This window comes from Rhopilema esculentum, chromosome 4, assembly GCF_057945365.1.
Source record: "Rhopilema esculentum isolate cy_ngs chromosome 4, ASM5794536v1, whole genome shotgun sequence".
NCBI lineage: Eukaryota > Metazoa > Cnidaria > Scyphozoa > Rhizostomeae > Rhizostomatidae > Rhopilema > Rhopilema esculentum.
The window spans coordinates 13987688-14007474 of NC_142818.1; the positions used below are offsets into that span (position 1 = coordinate 13987688).

The following is a 19787-nucleotide window of genomic DNA, read 5'->3' on the forward strand; positions in this document are numbered from 1 at the left end:
ACCTTGATGCACCCCTTCTACCAATCACTGCAGGTTCGGATTCTCCATCTTTTGTCCTTATTGTTGCTAATTGTTGCATGTATAATTCTTCATTGATCAGTTTTCTAATGCTCTCCAATCCGCACCAACACTTTTGAGAATTTTCATGAGTTTTTACCAGTTGACCGGATCGAAAGCTTTTTAAAAGTCTACGAACAAAACATTTAACTCCTGATCAATTTCAAATCACTCCAGATCTGACCAAAACTTTTCTAAATTCAAACTATTTGAACATGCTTGATGTGTTTTTCTGCTAAGAAATAATCGTAGCTGAATAGATCCATCCATAAAAACGGCAGTCACAATTAAGTAAAAATTTTCTACAAAACAAGAAAAATAAATTTCAATACTATGTGATATTTAGGTATTACAGAAAGAAAAACTAAGTAGTTGATCGAAACTTATAGAAAATGTTTTCTTTAATTTTTCGAAACCTTTAGAAATGACATTTGAGGCTTTTCAAAATGAATTCTTCTGTCTTCCTAAGTTTTAACTCTACTCAACATGGATCGCATTTGCAATACTTTGCAAGCGGCATCTGTTGTGCATCAACTTCTTTAATTATTGTTTTGTTGCAAACATCCAATCCCAGTTTGAGCCAATTTTGCATCTAACCCGTTGCTCACCCTCAAAACAATTTTCGGCTGTCACTGTTTTAAAAAATCCAACATGCCAACTTATCATGCTAACAAATCATTTGCAAAAGCTTAACGATGCTTCCCCTGACCAAATAGCACGTTCCACCAGGGGCTACATTATGATTTCATTCTTGCTTTCATCATATTGTGGTAAAAATCCTTTGGAAAGATATGTTGGCATGTTTTAAAAACAATTATAAAATATAGTTAAATAAAATAAAGTTTTTAAAACAATGCATACACAGTTGTTAAAGTATTTCTTTTCGGGGCGATAAATAGCCTTGATTATACAAGGTTGAAGTTTGTTTTAGTTTACAGGCCTCCCAGCATCTGTTTGTGATTTTTTTAGCAATTTAGGACTTTTCAAAGCCAAATTTTAGGATTTTCTAGGACTCAGCAATAAATATCCAGGACTATTTAGGATTTCTTATTTAACCAAAAAACTTTTTGGTACGTTAAAATTTGAAGACATCACGAAATAGCTGGAAACATTGCATAGCAGAAACTCTGAAAAGCGTGGAACGAAAAGAACACAAATATACAATGTTTCAGCTATAAAGTTCCTAGGGGGGGCTGTACCCACCAACCTTTTATCCATCATCACATAAAGAACTTTTGTGGGGAAAAAGAAGAATTTTGTTCGCAACAATTTTGCAAAAACTGTTAAGTATTAACATGTCTGTGGCAGTTTAATTTTTAAAGTATGGCATTGAGGATTGAATTTTGAAATATAGAAACGCATAAAAGCATTCAGCCAAGAACTCACATATCAAATATTTTGACGATTTGGATGCAAAGAGAGTAGCAAAGCTTGCAGAACAGACACGGCTGAAGGAAACCACGAAGGAAGCTGGAGACGGAGGAAAGAAAAGAAATCTTGAAAAGATAGAAAGAGAAATAGAATTCAAATATTCTAGAAACAGGTAGGCATTGAACAGCTTCACGGATAGGTTTGAAAAGGAAGAGCGACCTTGATTAGAGAATAGGACAATTAGAGGATGAAAGAAGGAAATTGAAGACCGTAGGATGTTTTGTATCATTGATCTCGATAAGATTTTGAAAAATGACATCTTTCTTGTCTATTTCCACAGTACTGTGGAAATAGCCAATGATAACGCAATGATAAAAAATTTAAAACTGCCAATGGTAACTCCAATTATTGATAAATTTTGGAAAATTTAGGATTCTTTGTCAAATTTTAAGTATATTTGTAGGTTTTCGACAAAAATGGCTAAATTTTAGGAATTAAGGACGGGTTGGGAGGCCGGAATTTAAAACAAACCACTTGCGTAATAACAAAGCAAGTTTTAAACTTTCTTACAAATTAACTGAAGTTCTTTAAATTTGAAATTAATTTAAGGACGGCCCTTCTGTTGACTTCTGCTGAACGAATATTCTACTCTCAACACAGCATACACCAAACTATGGTTGTTTGTTGCAGGCGAAAGAGTTGAATTGAATACGTTTCTACACCTGCATAACAAAAACATGTTTCGGACATACTAACGTAGCTAACAACGTCCTATAGAGTTTGAAACAAAACACTGTTTACACTGTTTGACAGTTGATCTTCGTTCACCCTCGCAAGAAAGGCAAGTTTCTATATTGTCAATTTCATCAGCTCTTCGTGTTTTACATCAGAGAATACTCTATTACTATTCATCATCGCGATCTTCAAATTGATAGGAAACTCATCATTTACAAAACGTTCCAACTAATCCACACTGACTTTAAGTTTACGGCCTAAGCGTAGCGCACAGGAATCTTTTGTCCGAATTGCATAGAAGGGCAGGTCCGCTAAAACCTTTAACGGGATTACATTCATAGCAGCATATTAATTCGAGGAAGCCCGATTAAACACGTTTTCTGTTAGGAATGCTCTACACTGAACGGCAAAGCTGTCTTTTTCTCCCAAAAAATGTTTTCAGGGAGAATTTTGATTTGCACAGTCAGGTAAGGGATTGGTTTCAAGTGTTCATAAAAGCAATCTGGTTTGGTATGGCTACAACGGATTGTCCCCATGAGGTGACCATATGTTATTTGTCCATTGTAATTATCACCAGCCATGCTAGGAAACTCAGCTAAACTTGATATTTTTGAACCCTCAAACATCAGTTGGACCAGTGTGAGCGACATTCTTTTGGACATAGGGATGAAAACTGGGAAAATCCTTGCTTAATATTCTAATCTAATCTAATCGTTTTAAGGAATATTTGTGAGGTCAGCTAATATCTGGATTCTTATGATAAGTTGTTCTCAACTTTACCAGCCTTGCATTGGTGCTGAATTTGTAACTATATCTCTAGAAATGAACTGACATATTTGTTACCCAACAAAGTGATTCTAAATTTTATTCAGGTTTCTATAGTCATACAATCTCTTAAGAGAGGTTAGTAGTGGTAAGTAGTGGTAAGTCCCCATAGTGGTAAGTGGGTTAGTCTTAATAATAGAAAGACGAGAATCAGGGGCGGCTGGGATTAGAAAAGTATTGGTATTAGCCTCAGAAATTAAGACATAAGAAGGTCCACCCGCAAGGTCCTGAAACTATTTAACAGGGGTGGAGCTTATATGTTTTTATTTAAGAAGGTGGGCAAAATTACCTTTTCGAAATGATGGTTTAAAATAGCTTTTGGCAATACCATATCTTACAAAATTATTTGAAGGCACTGGCCCCCGTTGTCTCCCCCAGACACTGATGACCCTGTGGTAATGTAGTTCATCCTACTAGTTTTGGGTGAAGGATCGGTCCTATGAAATACAAATGAATTATGGCTGGGGCAGATTACTCGAGCGAAATCATGTTTTGATACAGCGGTTTGCTGCCCAGTTATGGAGCCCCAAGGTATAGCCCATTAATTCTAATACCATGAGGCTTTTGGCCCGTGAATGAGATTCTAATATGATAAAGCGAGCGATTTACTTTAGAGTAATGCAGCACAAAAATGTAAGATGTATCATTTGATTTGAGAAACCGGGAGAAATAATGTGAGAATGTTGCCTGTGACTCTACGGTCATATAGAATCAATTTAGCTTGAACAAATCATTTCATGACTGTTGCTCTTTATATTCAGTGTCTAAATTTTGTCAATCAAATTACCCATCCAAAGGCATTGCTAGCAAAAGTACAGCTACATTTTGTAAATTCATAAAGTTAATTTCCAGAAATATTTTTTCTATAAGCTGAGGCCTTAGAATAGAGCTGGGGTTCTGTCCACCGTCCCTTCCACTGACAGTGGCCCTCATAGTATTAGAAATGAAAAAATAATACCTTACTGCTGTTCACCCATTCTTCTATCATGGCTCAACAAGAGAAATTTACGTCATGCAGACCACAATGTTGATGTAATCTTTCGTTTAACCTCAAGACTATCCTACTGCATTGATACCTGGATGATATCAAAACTCAAAACATTCAAAACATTTCATTCACAGCAATAATTAACTACTACATTTCTATTTAATACTTGAACCACAAATAACAATTATTTTTTACAAAAAAGAAAAACTACAAACAGTAGATAGTTCAAAGTTTGGTATGTTTGCTGTCGGACATATGAAAAGAACTCACAAGGAGCTATCTAGGTCATATGCCCGATTGGACGTTTATAGGTGTAGGTGATCGATTTCAAAAGAAGAATGTGAATGAAAAATAAAAAGGAGGAATATCAAGATAATATAGGGTTAGTATAATGAGATATGTTAATTGGTTATACTAAAAACACAATAGTGAGATGCATGGTGGTAATATATGTTTAATGATAATGTTCATAATTGGGTTCAAATAAGTATATCAATTCGACTTTAAGAAATAACTTTTCAGGTTTTTGATGAAGGATGACTTATTCGGTAACTTTTTAATTTGCAATGGCAGGGAATTCCAAATTTTGACTCCTTCATATACAATTGACTTTTGTTTGTAATTTGTCAAGACAAAAGGGAAAGAGAAGTTGTCATTTGAAGACTGTCTTGTTTCATGCTGATGACGTATATTTGTTTTAATGAACAGGTTGTTGAATAGGTCATTACCGTTTTCATGATAAATATCAAACATGAATTTAGCAACTTCAAGTTTATACATGTTATCAAAGTTGAGAAGATATGATTTATATCAAGCTTGACAATATTCTATAGCGATTTTGATTTTACCAAAAACATCATTTTGCTTAGAGACCCCTATTCCCATGTAATTTTCTGCAGAACAAACACAATTCTTAATTTAATGACAGTTTTGAACCAAAATTTTGTTCAATTATGTCATAGCAGTTCCAACAAGATTTGCACAGATTTTGCAAACAGCTTTTGATCTGTTCATTATGAGTGCCCTGGCTTATTTGCTTGAGCTATTTCTTAGGAAATGCCCGTTAATGGATGCAAAAAGAAATTTAAAGTCTGAAATTATTTATTAGGAGAGCACCTTCAGACAGCATATTTATTCATTTTTAGATGGCAATTCATTTATTGATTTCCTTTACCTGGAGCCATTGCTGGCACAAGTTAAATTATGCCAGCACCAGGCTCCTGGTTTTTAAGTCATGAACCTTTGAACCCAGACATTATCAGTATATATTCTTACACAAATTAGCTTATACAGTTGTGGCTGTGAAAAAGGAAAGAACTAAGCCCTCTCTTAAGAGATTATATGACTATAGAAACCTAAATAAAATTTAGAATCACTTTGTTGGGTAGCAAATATGTCAGTTCATTTCTAGAGATATAGTAACAAATACAGCACCAATGCAAGGCTGGTAAAGTTGAGAACAAATTATCATAAGAATCCAGATATCAGCTGACCCAAACTCAGAAATTTTTTTTAACCTTATTCACAACAAATGTTCAAATCAGCAAGTTTTCATTGTATTGAATTGAATTGTATTGAAGACAGAAACTACACAGAAAAGATGTGTTTTCAAAAGATTCTGCTCTGAAAAATGCTTTCTTATTTTTGTGTTTTTGTTTACAGATTAAAAGTTTTTATTGTGTAACTGATAAATTTAAATGCTTAAAACCGATTATTGTCATTCGTAAACAATAAACTACTTTCTGTTTGAAACAAAACACTTTTTTTTACTAATTATTAAAGGACATATTGATTGTACCATATGACACAACAAGAGTGCTGACAGACATATGACATGTGTTTCATTAAAACATTTCAAAAGTCAACATGTAGGTAGATGTTCCCAAATTTCCTTCATATATTTCACATTATTTCGTATATCACAAACAAAAGGAATCAATTTGTTGATAACTAAAGCAAAATAACATTTTAGTAGGACTAAATTGCTCTTTGGCAAGATTTGCTTGGCACATACTCCAAACACCTCATATCAGGGAGGTGTTAGAGAATCAGAAAAAATTTTGAGTAGAGAATCTAAAAGTATAAAGGACTTTTTAAAGAACAGAGCAGATCAAAGCTTCATTGAAATCATCATTAAGCAATAAACAGGAACAGTGTTAAATGATGCAGAGATTCCGTATTTATTCAGTTGTGAGACACAATAAAAAAATGTAAGAAATTGCGGTGGCGCTTTGCTGCTCTCGAGACATGTCCTGGGGCTTAAGGCTGGGGTCAAACCCGTTTGTATAGCTTTATATTTTTTATGATTTTATGAGTTTGAACTCTCAGTATTGCTCGAATGTATGCAAGAATACGAAGTACGTAAAACCGAAGGAACTCTCACGAAATTGCAGAAGATCACTCTTGAACGTTGAAACTCTCTATTCTACCAAAGACAAAGACAAAGTGAACAGACAGACAAGTAACATTTATCGTATTACATTTTTGTCATATATATACATATTTATATACTCATTTGTTCCTTATTCGATATTTATATACAGTCCTCTTATAACAATTTTTCGTACCTAATCTAACTCTGCTACCCTAGGTGGAAATACCAAAAGAATTTCCCCACCTAGGCCTGATATTGAACCTAAGCAGGGATAATATTCTAAATGGTCTTAACCTTCGCCGGATTTATGTTATTGATTTATCTATTTGTGTTTAAATGTTTATGGGGATGTATATAGGTTCGTAGCCCACAATGTCTCTTGATAGCGGCAGCGCCAACGCAATTTCTTACCAAAAATGCAAGCCACCACAAATCTATGCAGAGCTATTTGGTTTGAAAGGCTGCAGCCCCCTCAGCCACTGTGTCTCATGTGCCTATTGCTTGCTTGATATTTAACCTTGTCAACAGGAACGGATCTAGTAGCGGCGGGGTAGGGGGGTAGGGGGTGTGACACCCCCAATATTTCCGTGTCCTTCGGTAAATTTTGTCTCATTCGGTAAAATTCATTTGTTGATAGTCAGCAGTAACAAAGTAACGCCAAGACTTTACTTTATTTATTTTCTTATCAGTATTTATCTTCTTATCAGTAGCGTAGTGGTGTAGGGGGAGAAATTTATCTGAAATGTATTTTAAGCTAATCTCAAGGGCATCGTCGCAAAATTTTTCGCTTGCTTCGCTCGCAGAAGACCCTCCTCTATATGTCTGTTCAAGAACTTCCCTGGTTTTTTGGTTTGCAAACGTTTTTTGGTTCACGTTCTTGAGACATTCCTGATTAAATAGAATCCAAAATTCTACAGCAGTCCAATCTTTAAAGAAAGCTGGAATCTGAAATGCTTGTCGTGGGTTTTGCTCCAAGGAGAATGGACTCGGTTTAAAACTTTTGAATACTATTTATTATTTTTAGATATTTGATTACAACTTTGGAAAACCACTTTTTACAAGTAGTGCTTCCTCGCCTTACAGAATTCAGGATATAAAGGTTAGAGGAATTGTGAAGGAACTTGACAATTGTAGAATAGGGTCAGCCACAAAACGCTACATATGACGTTGTATAAAGGGAAATTGCAACGTAAAAATACCATAGCTTTTCCTAACGCATATAAAATGAGTGTTTTCCCAAATTCTTAGGGGTCCTGTCAGGAAAAATTTTCTCCTCTTTGCCCAACCCATCTTCCAACCCTGGCTAGGTCACTGTTTCTTATCGTCTTTACTGTAAAGTTTAAAGCCCAATTTTAAAAACGGACGTTTCCATCATTTTCTAGTGACCTTAAGAGTGTGGCATCAAAATTGGTGTCTAGCACCCCTACACCCCCTAATCATTGTTGCTTAAATCTGCCCCTGCTTCTCAAGCACCAACCGCTGATAACGCCAACCGCTGAAAAATTTCTAAGGAAAAAGAGTCATGCTTATAAAAGTTTTTATAAGAATGGGCAATTATAAGAATGGGCAATTATAAGAATGGGCAATTATAAGAATGGGCAATTATAAGAATGGGCAATTATAAGAATGGGCAACCAGACGACAAGGTCGAGGGGGTAGAAAATATGATATCAGGAAGGTTCAAGAATGATCGAGGGTGCAAAACAGAAGCACCTTCTTAAGCAACAGCGTGAGCTAAGGAACCCCTAACAAAACGTATTGGTCGTTGATCAGTACCGTTCTTTACAAGACCGAAATTCAAAAAATACCACCAGTTTTAGGGAATGAGCAAATTGTGACCAATTTTTCTGAAAGCACCGTTTTTTCATACTTCAGTGAACGACGATTGACACAAGCAGTGTAATTCCAGAACATAACCCCTTTACTCTGTTAGACAGGGTTTTTATGCCAAACATTTGTCATAACATTTTATTTATTTTTATTTCAACAGGTAACGACATGTTCAATAACAGTATCAGCAGCAACAACAACAACAACAAAACAAGCAGTGAACTTGTAAGAGTGACGGCAGCCTCTGCCATCGGTATTACCTCCGCTGCATCAACGTCAAATGTTGTTAGCACTCCGTGCATTAACCTTATTGTTGAAAAACACGTCTGGTCGAAGGAACAAGCTGAAATGCTTTTGGATTTGTACGATGAGAACAGAGACAAGTTTAAAAATCCAGCTGTTAGAAAAATCGGAATTTGGGGAGACATTGCAACAGAAATAAATACTAAATTTGGCACAGAATTTTCTGCAGAGCAATGCCATCAAAAGTTGAGAAACTTTAAAAACGATTTTCAAAAAGTAATGATGTTGGAGAAAAAAGATTGTCGGCATTTTGAGAGACTACATAGGATCTTCTTACAAAGTGCAGTGAAGCCTTCGCAAAGTCCCGCGGCATTGAAGCGCAAGCTGAGTCAACTAGCAGGACCTAAAAATGGTGGAACAAACATACCTTCTGAGAAAAAACGTAGATTAAGTTTGCCAGACTTTAGATCTAGGAGTTTAGCTAGAAATAATCGAACACATGTTCAGAGAACTGCAAATAAAAAAACGGGCATGCCTACAAACACAAATGAACTCCAGTCGCGTCCTCAGCCAAACGACTACGATTACATCATTGGGAAGCAAGGCACAGGTACGTTTTCTTACCGCAATTCCAACTTCAGTGTCAGAACAGAAGCCTCGCGGAACTTTATTCCCACTGGACAACAAGGAATATATGTCACTCCATCAGCTATAGACAAAACTGCAAAATTGGTTGATGATGTGGAAACCTCTTTGTCATACTCAGTGCCAACTATGATAGTTTCTTCAGCCAATGGAGTATATAGTGCGGTGCATACAACTGCAGAAGTTTATCGTGCCAAAGAAGCTAACAAAGATTCTGATAAAATAATGAATGTATCGCATATAATACCAGAAATTGAAACAAATGGGCTTCCAGTTCCAATGTACTACTTTAGTAGCAAGGGACTTCGAGGTTCAATTGATGACCCTCGTGGCAGCGAAAAGGTCACAAATGCGTTACCATCAGGCAGCAGCACTGTCGAACTGCAACAACCCCAATTATTAACGAGCGAAGGTAACTTTGCAACTCCAACTAGTAGTAACGAGAAATCAGCACTTGGGTTTATCAGGGGTTTATTCGATAACAAGAAGAATAGGGAGGCTTCAAAGCAAGCTACAAACAGCCAAGAGGCTGTGGTAAAAGTGGCTGGCCCAGCCGATAACGAAAGAGCGAGCGAGGAAGACAAGGTTGGCAATGGGTGCGGCAGGACGATCATCGACCTGACTGATGGACAGAGTAATGACAGTATAACACAGCTTTTCGATGCAGTAAACAAATGGCGTGTCGAGGCACAGGAAATGGAGAAGGCCAGGATACAGAGGGAAATCGATGCTGAAAGACGGACAGATGAAAGACACAGGGAGAGTCTGCTCATGACGGCGCGATTCATTGAGTTGTTTGAGAAATTGGTGTCAAAAGTAAGCTCTTCTGTTGATTAATCATTGACTTCTCGGGTGACGATTTTTTACTTTCAGCTAATACGGAGACATCCTGCTGTACGTGATCCAAAATGAGATTATTGTATATTGGTAGTCTAACATTGTTTGAAGTTCGTAGCATAAACGTTTAAAACTTATTTTGTTCGATTTTCTATCAGTTTTTCATTCTTCAAGTATCAATTTCTCTATGATGGCGATGTACGGCCTCTGTTGCATCTTGCGTGATTTATGCTGTTACAGGGCATTTAGTTTTTTTTAAACTGGGCGTTTTTAAAAACAGTTAAATTGCAGCTAATCGATGTCTTCTAAATGAAAAATTGAAAGAAAAGTTACGAAGTTTCGTACTATTAATTAGAAATTATTCTAAAAGAATTGTTACAGATAAAAATCTTATAAAATTGCGATACAATATTAACATAAAATCACGAAGATTTATGAAATTTGTACTTTATGAAAAGGGTGATATAAAGGGACTGTTTAATGTCATTTGAGTGTCCATACCATCAAATTGTCCGGGCTCAGGCATTTTTGAAATAGTTTTGTTTCTTAGATGACAAAGGGGCTTTTTGTCAACAAAAATTTCCGTTATAAAGTTGTTAATGATTTTCGATTTAATTTTGCATTCTCTGTAATCATTAAGAACTGGAGACGTTTGAGGAGAGAACCATCTCTAGTCAAAAGTGCATCATAATATCTATTCCTGCGGTATTAATCATGGAAATGTATGCAATCGTTTGAAAAAAGAAAAACTCTTATAATTTCAGAACGGTTACAAAATAACTGTATAAAGCTAACTGGTTAAAAGTAAATCAGTAGGACTTGAAGACTAATAAAATACAGGGATTATGGATCTTAACAAATGCAAAGAGCTTTTGGATTGACAGAATCTCTACCTACTATGATTCGAAGCTTGCGCTGCCTTGTATTTCTCACTTTCTCGTTCAATACATCCATTGAACCAGGTTCTTTCCTGCACCAGGGAACGGCTAGAGCTTTGCCTGTTGTCCCAGGGCTCTTTGAAAAACTTGTAACTAACCAATTGTACAACACGCGTGAAGGTGGTAGTAAATATTTTTATCGTCATTAAATTGAAACGGTTTTAGCGAAATCAAATATAGATTCCAAAGTTGTATAAAAGTCACGCATGTGTAGGCCGCTTCACTTTTGACTGACAATCCCTTTGAATGGAATTATTCTTCAAATTGAAACTACTTTTAACATGCATGCACTAATGCCCTAATAAAATATGTCTTCTTTTTGCAATAGAATTCAGGTTACTAAATTTTCATTAGCAGTGAAACATTTATCCCTTATCACAGTAAGAGCCTTCATCTTTCATTACCCGCAATTCTCCTTCACCTTTTGTCTTAAAAAACTCATATCTAGAATGTCTCCTTTGAAGTTGCTGTGTTTACTGCCGACTCTGCAGATGTAAACTGCGACAAGCGAAACGCGTATGCGTCTCAGCCTATGCAGAAACGCTTGTCAATAAAGTAACGCATATGACACCGGTTCAAAAATTTCCAAAAACCACTTTGCTAGATTCGGGGTGGAATATTCTCGTGGGCCTAGTCCTATCGTAAACGTGACGAAAATTCCATAATCGCTGGACGTGCAAAAGCATCTTTTCATTGAAGTTTAGGAGTCTGTTTACATCATAACAAAAAACCTGGAAAGGCGGTAAGGGAAGCAAAAGCATACGATACAAGTTGTATAATGTAGTAAGGGAGGCAATACCAAATAATGCAAGGTAATACAGTTATTTAGGTAGGTAAGAGCGTCTGATCAGGGTCCGAAAAACGGCAAGGGAAGCAAAAACGTACTATACGAGTTTAAATGTATTTGAAGGTATATTTATCATTTAATGTGTAAGTCTTCTTCACAGCGCCTTGAATCCACCTAGCCTTGGCTGAGGTAGCTACCATATTGAATGAGGTAGAGCCTCATGTTTTGATCTTATTTCTTAATGTTTTTATGATATTTCAGAGATTAACAGAGAACCGGCTGTAGATCTCACTCCTATAGCAAATAAAATATGTATTTCTAAATATTTGTTTGCCACAAAGCAAATAACAAGCCAGCATTGTGGCGAATAACAATCACTCACGCCACAAGAGCAAGGAATACCCTAGCCCAAATGAGTTCTTGATAAATAAACATGCCAAATTTCAGGCATACATACATACATACAAACATACATACCGACATACATACATACATACGTACTGAAATAAGTGTCAATATATGTTGGGAAATAAATTAGGTAAAAGCCAATCTGTCAGTTAAAATAAACATAATCTAAAAGAAAATATAGTCACTCTTTCTACTTGACGCTGACAAGCAGTAATGTTCCTTTTCGTATGTTATTTCATTCATTTCATTTCATTTCAAATGTTTAAGGAGGGTAGCCATTTAGCAATGCTGATTTTCAAGGGGCCCTCCACTTAAAATACTTACATAAATTCTTATAAAAAACAAATTATCCTAATTACAATTCAATATTTACAATTTAAAATAAATCCTATTTTAACTTGAGTTTAATTTTACTACAAATAATAACAAAAGGCGAAATGGTAATTTCCAATATACAATTTACAATTACGCCTAGTTACAATTTCGCAAGATTTTGTTGGAGGTTGGTCAAGGAAGATGCCTGTTCACACTCAGCTGAAAGGCCATTCCAAGACCTAGCACCCCTAAACGAGAAGCATTTCTGTCCATTTTTTGAGTTTGTTTTGTAGCCTTAGGTCAGTTGATGTATTTCTAAGATTCCTAGAATTTAACTTGGATTTATCTGTGAAAAGATCACACATGTATTGTGGAGCCAGTCCATGAATCGATTTGAAGACCATGATATTTGACTCATTAGCGATTAGCTCGTCTATGGTCCTCCAGCCCAGCTCCTCTATGAGTGGTTGGCTCGGTGCCTCAAAACTGCTGCCAGATACAATACGAGTGGCCCGGTTTTGTAGTTTTAGAAAGCGTTTTATTTCGGTAAAACCACAACAGCCCCATATCAAACAACAATAGCGAAAGTGTGGCTCCACAATACTTGTGTACATAGTCTTCAGAGTTTCTTTTGGCAGAAAGGAATTTGCATGCTTCAAAAAGCCAATTCCTCTGGAGACCTTGGGAGAAATTGTTTTAATGTGTTCCTTCCAATCTAATGTGTTATCGATCTGTTTTCCAAGATATTTGGTTTTTTTGGACAATATCCATCTCGTTGTTCTGAATTTTTAGCTTTAAAGATTCGTCTTCATTCTTTAGTGATTTATGCTTAGGTTTGGTGGAAATAAGCAGGGCATGTGTTTTCATTACATTAAGTAAAAATTTGTTGCCCCTGAGCCATTTTTCAACGTGTGCAAAGTCATTATTGATGGCCTCATTCAGCTGAGTGATATCATGCGATTGATGGCAAAGACTCGTGTCATCTGCATACATGGACATATTTGTTTTTTGGACAGCTTGTCGGAGGTCGTTTATTTAAATGAGGAAAATAAGGGTCCAAGATATGAGCCTTGGGATACACCAACATTTATTTCCATAATTGATGAATCAACACCGTTTACCCTAGAATATTGCTTTCGGTTGTAAAGGTATGATTTAAACCATTCTAACGGCTGTTGCTGAATACCAAAAAACTTTAGTATGCCATGGTCCACCATGTCAAATGCCTTTTTAGGGCAATAAAAACTAATCCCACTAGCTTTCCCAAATCTAGTCCTTTATACCAGTCATCAGTGTTTTTAAGCAAACATGTTACGGTAGAGTGAAGTTTACGAAAGCCAGACTATTTTTGGGATAAATATCCATTATCACTCATGTGCTGGTACAATTGGTTAGTCACAAGTCTTTCGAAGAGCCTTGAGATGACAGGTAAAACTGATATAGGGCGATATTTAGACTTATCAGTTTTGTCCCCTTCTTTAAAAATTGGGGTAACTCTGGCCAATTTACATGAATCTGGAAAAGTGTTGGTTTCAAGTGATGTCTTGAGCAAACAGGCCAAAGCATTCTCAATGTAAGGTAAGGCCAGTTTTAGAAAAAAGCAGAAGATACCCGAATGCCCGAATCTTTGATACAATCAAAATTGCTAGATTTTGATCTTTTGTTCAGGAGTTCATTAATTGTTTTCCAAGTTTCCTTCATGTTTTCTTTATATTCAGAAATTTTTGCAGCAAAATGTTGCTTTTTAAGCTGGATATTAAGGGAATTAACTTCATTAGGGAATAATATTAGCTGATTTACTTTTAAGAGCAGCTTTTTTCAATCTATCCCTGTTAATCATCAGACCGTTAAGGTGTTTGTCAATGTATAATTCAATGTTCTTGTAAGGTGTTATTTCAAACAGTATTTGGACTCAGTCTATTTATACATGCAGGGCAATCCCACTTCAAAAAACCTAAAGTTCTTTGTTTTTCAAATTCTAGATACTCTTCACCATGTACATTTCCACATTTTATGTGACACCTCAAGCTGCAACAGCTCTTGAACAAACACTTCTAGGATTCTTTACTGGACCTGAATTTACTTCCACATCACCCGATAATATTAGCAACACTGAAGAGTCTTTTAATAACTGGAATGTGTTTGACCCCTTTCTTCTGTCATGGAAGATGCGTGTTTTGCAATACTTGAACTTTGACCTTTGCTTAGGCCCATTACCTCCACGATATCGGTTTAGGTCAGTGATGAATATTGCAGCAGGAAATCGACACTCGTTATGTTGTAGTAAATTTAACTTGTCAATGTGTCCTTGATGCTGTTGTGCTTTCAGTAAGCTATCAAAATTATGCAGTAAGACAAAATATATTGCAAAGCCAACAAACGTGAAGCAGTAAAGCATGGAGGGATGTCTGTCAGCCATACTGTCTTTGTTGTGGGTGTGTTGTGAAAGACAATGACCTTAACCTTTCTTTATCTTACTACAATAGAATGCGTGCTATTGAGTTTGCCAATGAGTTTGTTCCTTTTGTGTATGTTACCTTGTTTACGTTGATTTGAGTTGAGACTAATTTTTGTTGAATAAAGCCACAAATGTGCTTATGTTAGATTTTGGTTTTCCTCAGTTTACTTCTCTCTCATTACAATTTATTCAACAAAATTTAATGGATAAAATACTGCGACCAGAACGTTTTAACGCCGATCCAAGCGACTCGGGAGCTACGAAATCATGGATTCATTGGAAGCGAACTTTTGAAAATTTTCTCGCTGTGCTAGGGGAAGCAGATATTGACAAGTTTGTGAATTCACCTACAGTTTATGAATACATAGAAGAATGTACCACCTACGGATCAGCGATCGAAACGCTTCAAAATATTTACGTAAAACCAACTAACGAAATTTACGCCCGACACGTACTTGCAACTCGACGGCAGCAGGCTGGCGAAACTCTAGATGAGTATTTACAGGCTCTCAAAGTGTTAAGCAAGGAATGTAACTTTCAATCTATCAATGCTGCAAAGTACTGCGAAGAATACATTCGAGATGCATTAATTACGGGCTTAAATTCAAACCAAATTCGTCAGAGACTATTAGAAAATAAAACTCTGGATCTAAAGACAATGTTTGATCAAGCTCAAGCTTTGGAATCAGCGATGCGAAGTTCAGAAAGCTATTCAGCTCCTCAGAAACGTGATCTGTCAATTTCACTGGTTACCAATTGGATTCGTACCAAGCTTTCATTTGCACTACTTCGAAGTGCCATACTGTGCATACGCGGTTCCAGAAATAGGCAAACAAAAGTTCAAGTGGACACAGCCAACATAGAAATTGTACAAACAATATCCCGGATTGATTAGTTAAAATTGTTGGGAAAAATGAAAAGATTCAAGTTTTTCAAGTTTTGTTCTAAACATGTGTGAACCGGCGGCCTTTCGGTATATAAACAGCGCCAAATGTTGAATCATTGATGAAAATTTATTTGTTCAAAAAATTCAGCTCCTCAGCCATTCAATGCAGCAATTCCATTCTTCGAAACATCTACTCAGCATGCATCTATGACCGACTTAACACAAACAGCCCCAACATTGGCTGCAACTAATGCAAAGTGCTTCTTCTGTGGGAATGCTAAACATCAACGTTCCAAGTGCCCAGCTCGAGATTCTATCTGTTATAAATGTCAGAAAAAGGGACACTTTGCGAAAGTCTGCAGAGGAAAACCCGTAAAGTCTGATGAAGTTTCGGCTGCACTATGGTCACCTACCCTAGCTACTGTTGGAGCTCCTGAAACACTACAAAAGTCAACTGCTACAGGGGTTGTGAACTCTGACTGGAGTGTCCAAGCCCTCTTTGATAGTGGGAGCAGTGAGAGCTACATACACTCAAGCTTAATGCAAGTTGCTGCTATATCTGTCAGTCCTTCAACTAGCACAGTCTCAATGGCTACAACCTCATTGCAGACAAAGACTGAGGGTTCTGTACGGTCACACTTAATTACCAAGGACACACATATAAGGATTTTCATCTGTCGGTCATGCCAGGACTATGCTCGGATCTTATTCTGGGACTCGATTTCCAATCTCAACATGACAGTGTCACATTCAACTACGGTGGCACAAAACCTCCTTTGTCCGTTTGTAGCTTTACTATGCTAAATATGGAGCCACCTTCACCATTTACAAGTCTGACATCTGATTGCCATCCTATTGCCACAAAGTCCAGACGCTACTGTAAAGAAGATTTAATATTCATTAGCGATGAAGTGCAGAGACTACTTAAAGAAGGCATCATAGAGCCTAGCCAGTCTCCATGGCGCGCACAAGTTGTAGTTACAAAAGATGAGAACCACAAAAAACGTCTAGCCATCGACTACTCTCAGACGATCAATCGATTTACACAGTTGGACGCTTTTCCGTTACCCAGAATCAATGATACAGTCAACGAAATTTCACAGTACCAAGTCTTCAGTATGTTGGAAATACCCCAACCTTGCGAGTTCACTCGTATAAAATAGCGAAACTTTAGCGATGATTCTCTTTTTGCGACTTCACCAAAACTCAACATAACAACTCAACTTGAAACATGATACCCTGCTGTTCTAACTACAAACAGTGTGAATATAAAATGCGGACCCAAGTCCTCATGGTTAAATGGCTATAATATTTTAAACACTCCCCCCAATCAAGAAGTTAATCTTCTTGATTCAAAACCCGAGTTTGTAGTTGACTCTGCTTCTTGTCGAATGACAGCATGATAGGGTATGTAGTGGGTGGCTGTTACCCCTGTTTCTTTCTTGGGAGCCTTTTCCACAATTTCCGATTTTATCTGCTCTTGTATGATGCCATCATAAGCTTCTAACTGCTCCGGGACTCTAAATAATCTTTTCAGCTGAGAACGTAGCCGCTTTTCACATAGCTTCTTGTTGTCTGGTAATGAGGCTTTGGCTGTTGCTGACTTCCAAGGTAGATTTACTACATAACGTCTACCGTTGAACTTGACTGTATCTTTGAACTCCACGTGCACTGGATCACCTTCTCGGATCCCGACAGTCTCTAAGTCCCATAGCCTGTCTACTTCTGTAGCTATCTCTGGCCTGTTCTCCATACAAAACAACAATTTACTTTCTTGATCATCAGTTTTTGTTCCTTGATAAGTTGGTCCTAACAAAGTCCATCCTAATTTGCTACATCTCTTGGTACTTTACCCATCAACTCTGGGACAACAGCTACCGAGTAGTGCTCTCCTGGAACTCCTAATACCGACAGCGCCTTGTAGTGTGAGTCTACATCATCATAAAATTTCCTCAATTTTTTCACATCTCTTGCATTTGAAACTCCTTGTGTCGCCTTTAAAGCTGCCATATGGGCTTCCTTCAACAATCCTGTCTGTCCATATTTTTCTTTGAGGATTGCTATTGCTGGTTTGTAATTGTCCCCAATTATTGACAAATTGGCGATCGTCGGCCCATCTAAACATGCCTTCAAGTATGACATTTTGTGTACATCCGAGTAGCCTGGATTGTCATGGACATTTCTTTCGAAATTATCCCAGAACTCTAACAATTTCATTGGGTCCCCATTAAAGCGTTTAAGCTCCAATCTCGGCAGTTTCACCATATTTTGGACCCCAAAATTAACTGCATTCTCACGTTCCCGCATATTTCCTGGGAGAGGGTTGAATCTTGTTTCAGGTTGCATTCTGCTTGCTGACTGTCCGATAGGTCCTGGTTGTCCACTTTTCGTTCTAAACTGTCCAAAGGCGCTGAACTGTCCTAGGCTGCTCCCCCCATCTTTGCGCACCAATGTCGGCCTTTTCTCCAAAATTCTCCAAATTACTTGCCCTTGCGCCTTCACTTGAAAGCTCCACTGGTGGGAAATTTGAAAATAGAAAGCCCGGTGACATATCTCCCTGTCTTGTTCCGGGGTCTTCCCTTTGGGCTCTCGTTGAACCCCCAATTCCGGTTACAATTCCCCTTTCAAATTGTTTCTTTTCAGTTTCTGCGGCCTTGTTCAAAGCCACTTGTACTTTGGCAGCGTATGCCCTGCTTCGTTTTATTTCTTCCACCAAACACGATCTTAACTTCAACTTTCGCATTACCGCTTGTATCTTAACGTCGAGGTCTTTAATCTCGGTTAAACTTGGTTCTATCACGATTTGAAGTTCTTTAACTTCCTTTGAGAGCTCCTGATCGACATTTTCGGTACCATTTAATTCATTTAATCGATAAAGTGCGTCCTCTAAGGCTTCTTTAAATACTTCTCTCTCGTCCTTCAATTCTTCCAGTGCGGCCATTTCGTCCTGCGTCGTCGTTCCTGAGTCGCCGTTCTCAGACATTCTCCTGCTAAAGTTTCCACCAAAATTCCACGACCCTGTGTGGGTCCCGTCGGAGGTGCCAGTTGTTGGAAATACCCAACCTTGCGAGTTCACTCGTATAAAATAGCGAAACTTTAGCGATGAATTCTCTTTTTGCGACTTCACCAAAACTCAACATAACAACTCAACTTGAAACATGTTACCCTGCTGTTCTAACTACAAACAGTGTGAATATAAAATGCGGACCCAAGTCCTCATGGTTAAATTGCTATAATATTTTAAACAAGTATAATTGACCTTCAAAGTGCCTACCACCAGATACCTTTAAAAGATGAAGACAAACTTTACACTGCCTTTGAAGCCAAGGGTGGGCTTTATCAATTAACTCGCCTCCCTTTCGGCGTAACTAACGGCGAGGCATGCTTCCAAAGAGAAATGATGAGATTTGTTCAAAATAATAATTCAGAAGCAGTGTTTCCTTATCTTGACAACATAACTATCTGCGGAAAAGATCAAGCTGATCATGATACAAACCTTGATCTGTTCCTGGAAGCTGCTCGGAAGACTAATCTAAAATTCAATGAAAGCAAGAGTGTCTTCTCAACTCGGCGTCTTCCATAACTGGGATATGTCATCGAGGAAGGTACAATTTGTCCAGATCCAGACCGGCTAACGCCTCTGCTAGAGCTACCTCTCCCACGAAATTCAAGATCTCTGAATAGGTGTCTGGGACTTTTCTCTTATTATTCTCAATCAGTGGCGTAGCGTCCGGGTATTCAAGGTATTCAGTGAATACCCTGAGATTTCTCAGAAAAAATATTAATACGACGTATAATTGTAATAAGTAAAAAATGTTTTGGGGCTATTGATTCTGGTTGAATTCGTTACCTCCGATATTCTACATTTTGTACAAGTACAAAATATCATCAAATTCATGGAAACAATAACGCTGCGAAGCATAGAGAAGCTGGGAGATCTTTGAAGCTAATTTTGAAGATTGAGCTACTTCATGTTGTATAGAGATCGGTCATGAATACGCAGTGAATACCCTAGACGGTACTTTAACCAATCAAAATGCTCCTTTCCATGAATAATATTTGCCGTTAATCAGCTAAAACAATGGTTCTG

At 37.4% G+C, this 19787-nt stretch overlaps 3 protein-coding genes across 3 annotated transcripts; 1 reads left to right on the forward strand and 2 right to left on the reverse strand.

Moving 5' to 3' along the window:
* Positions 1-2140: 2140 nt before the first annotated feature.
* Positions 2141-10042, forward strand: LOC135690841 (uncharacterized). Its single transcript, XM_065208519.2, has 2 exons — positions 2141-2269; positions 8341-10042. Exon 2 carries the CDS (start codon positions 8349-8351, stop codon positions 9903-9905), a length of 1557 nt encoding a protein of 518 aa, XP_065064591.2. The 5' UTR covers positions 2141-2269; positions 8341-8348; the 3' UTR covers positions 9906-10042.
* A 6985-nt stretch (positions 10043-17027) lies between these two features.
* Positions 17028-17450, reverse strand: LOC148960463 (uncharacterized). The gene has a single exon (XM_089115941.1). The coding sequence runs from the start codon at positions 17448-17450 to the stop codon at positions 17028-17030; it is 423 nt and encodes a 140-aa protein (XP_088972067.1).
* Positions 17451-17521: 71 nt separating this feature from the next.
* On the reverse strand, positions 17522-18004 carry LOC148960464 (uncharacterized). Its single transcript, XM_089115942.1, has one exon. It carries the CDS (start codon positions 18002-18004, stop codon positions 17522-17524), a length of 483 nt encoding a protein of 160 aa, XP_088972068.1.
* Between the last annotated feature and the right edge of the window lie 1783 nt (positions 18005-19787).

What these genes read in the sequence shown, in the direction of transcription:
- LOC135690841 (XM_065208519.2), top strand. Translation starts at nt 8,349, where the DNA reads ATGTTCAATAACAGTATCAGCAGCAACAACAACAACAACAAAACAAGC.
- LOC148960463 (XM_089115941.1), bottom strand. Translation starts at nt 17,450, where the DNA reads ATGGAGAACAGGCCAGAGATAGCTACAGAAGTAGACAGGCTATGGGAC.
- LOC148960464 (XM_089115942.1), bottom strand. Translation starts at nt 18,004, where the DNA reads ATGCGGGAACGTGAGAATGCAGTTAATTTTGGGGTCCAAAATATGGTG.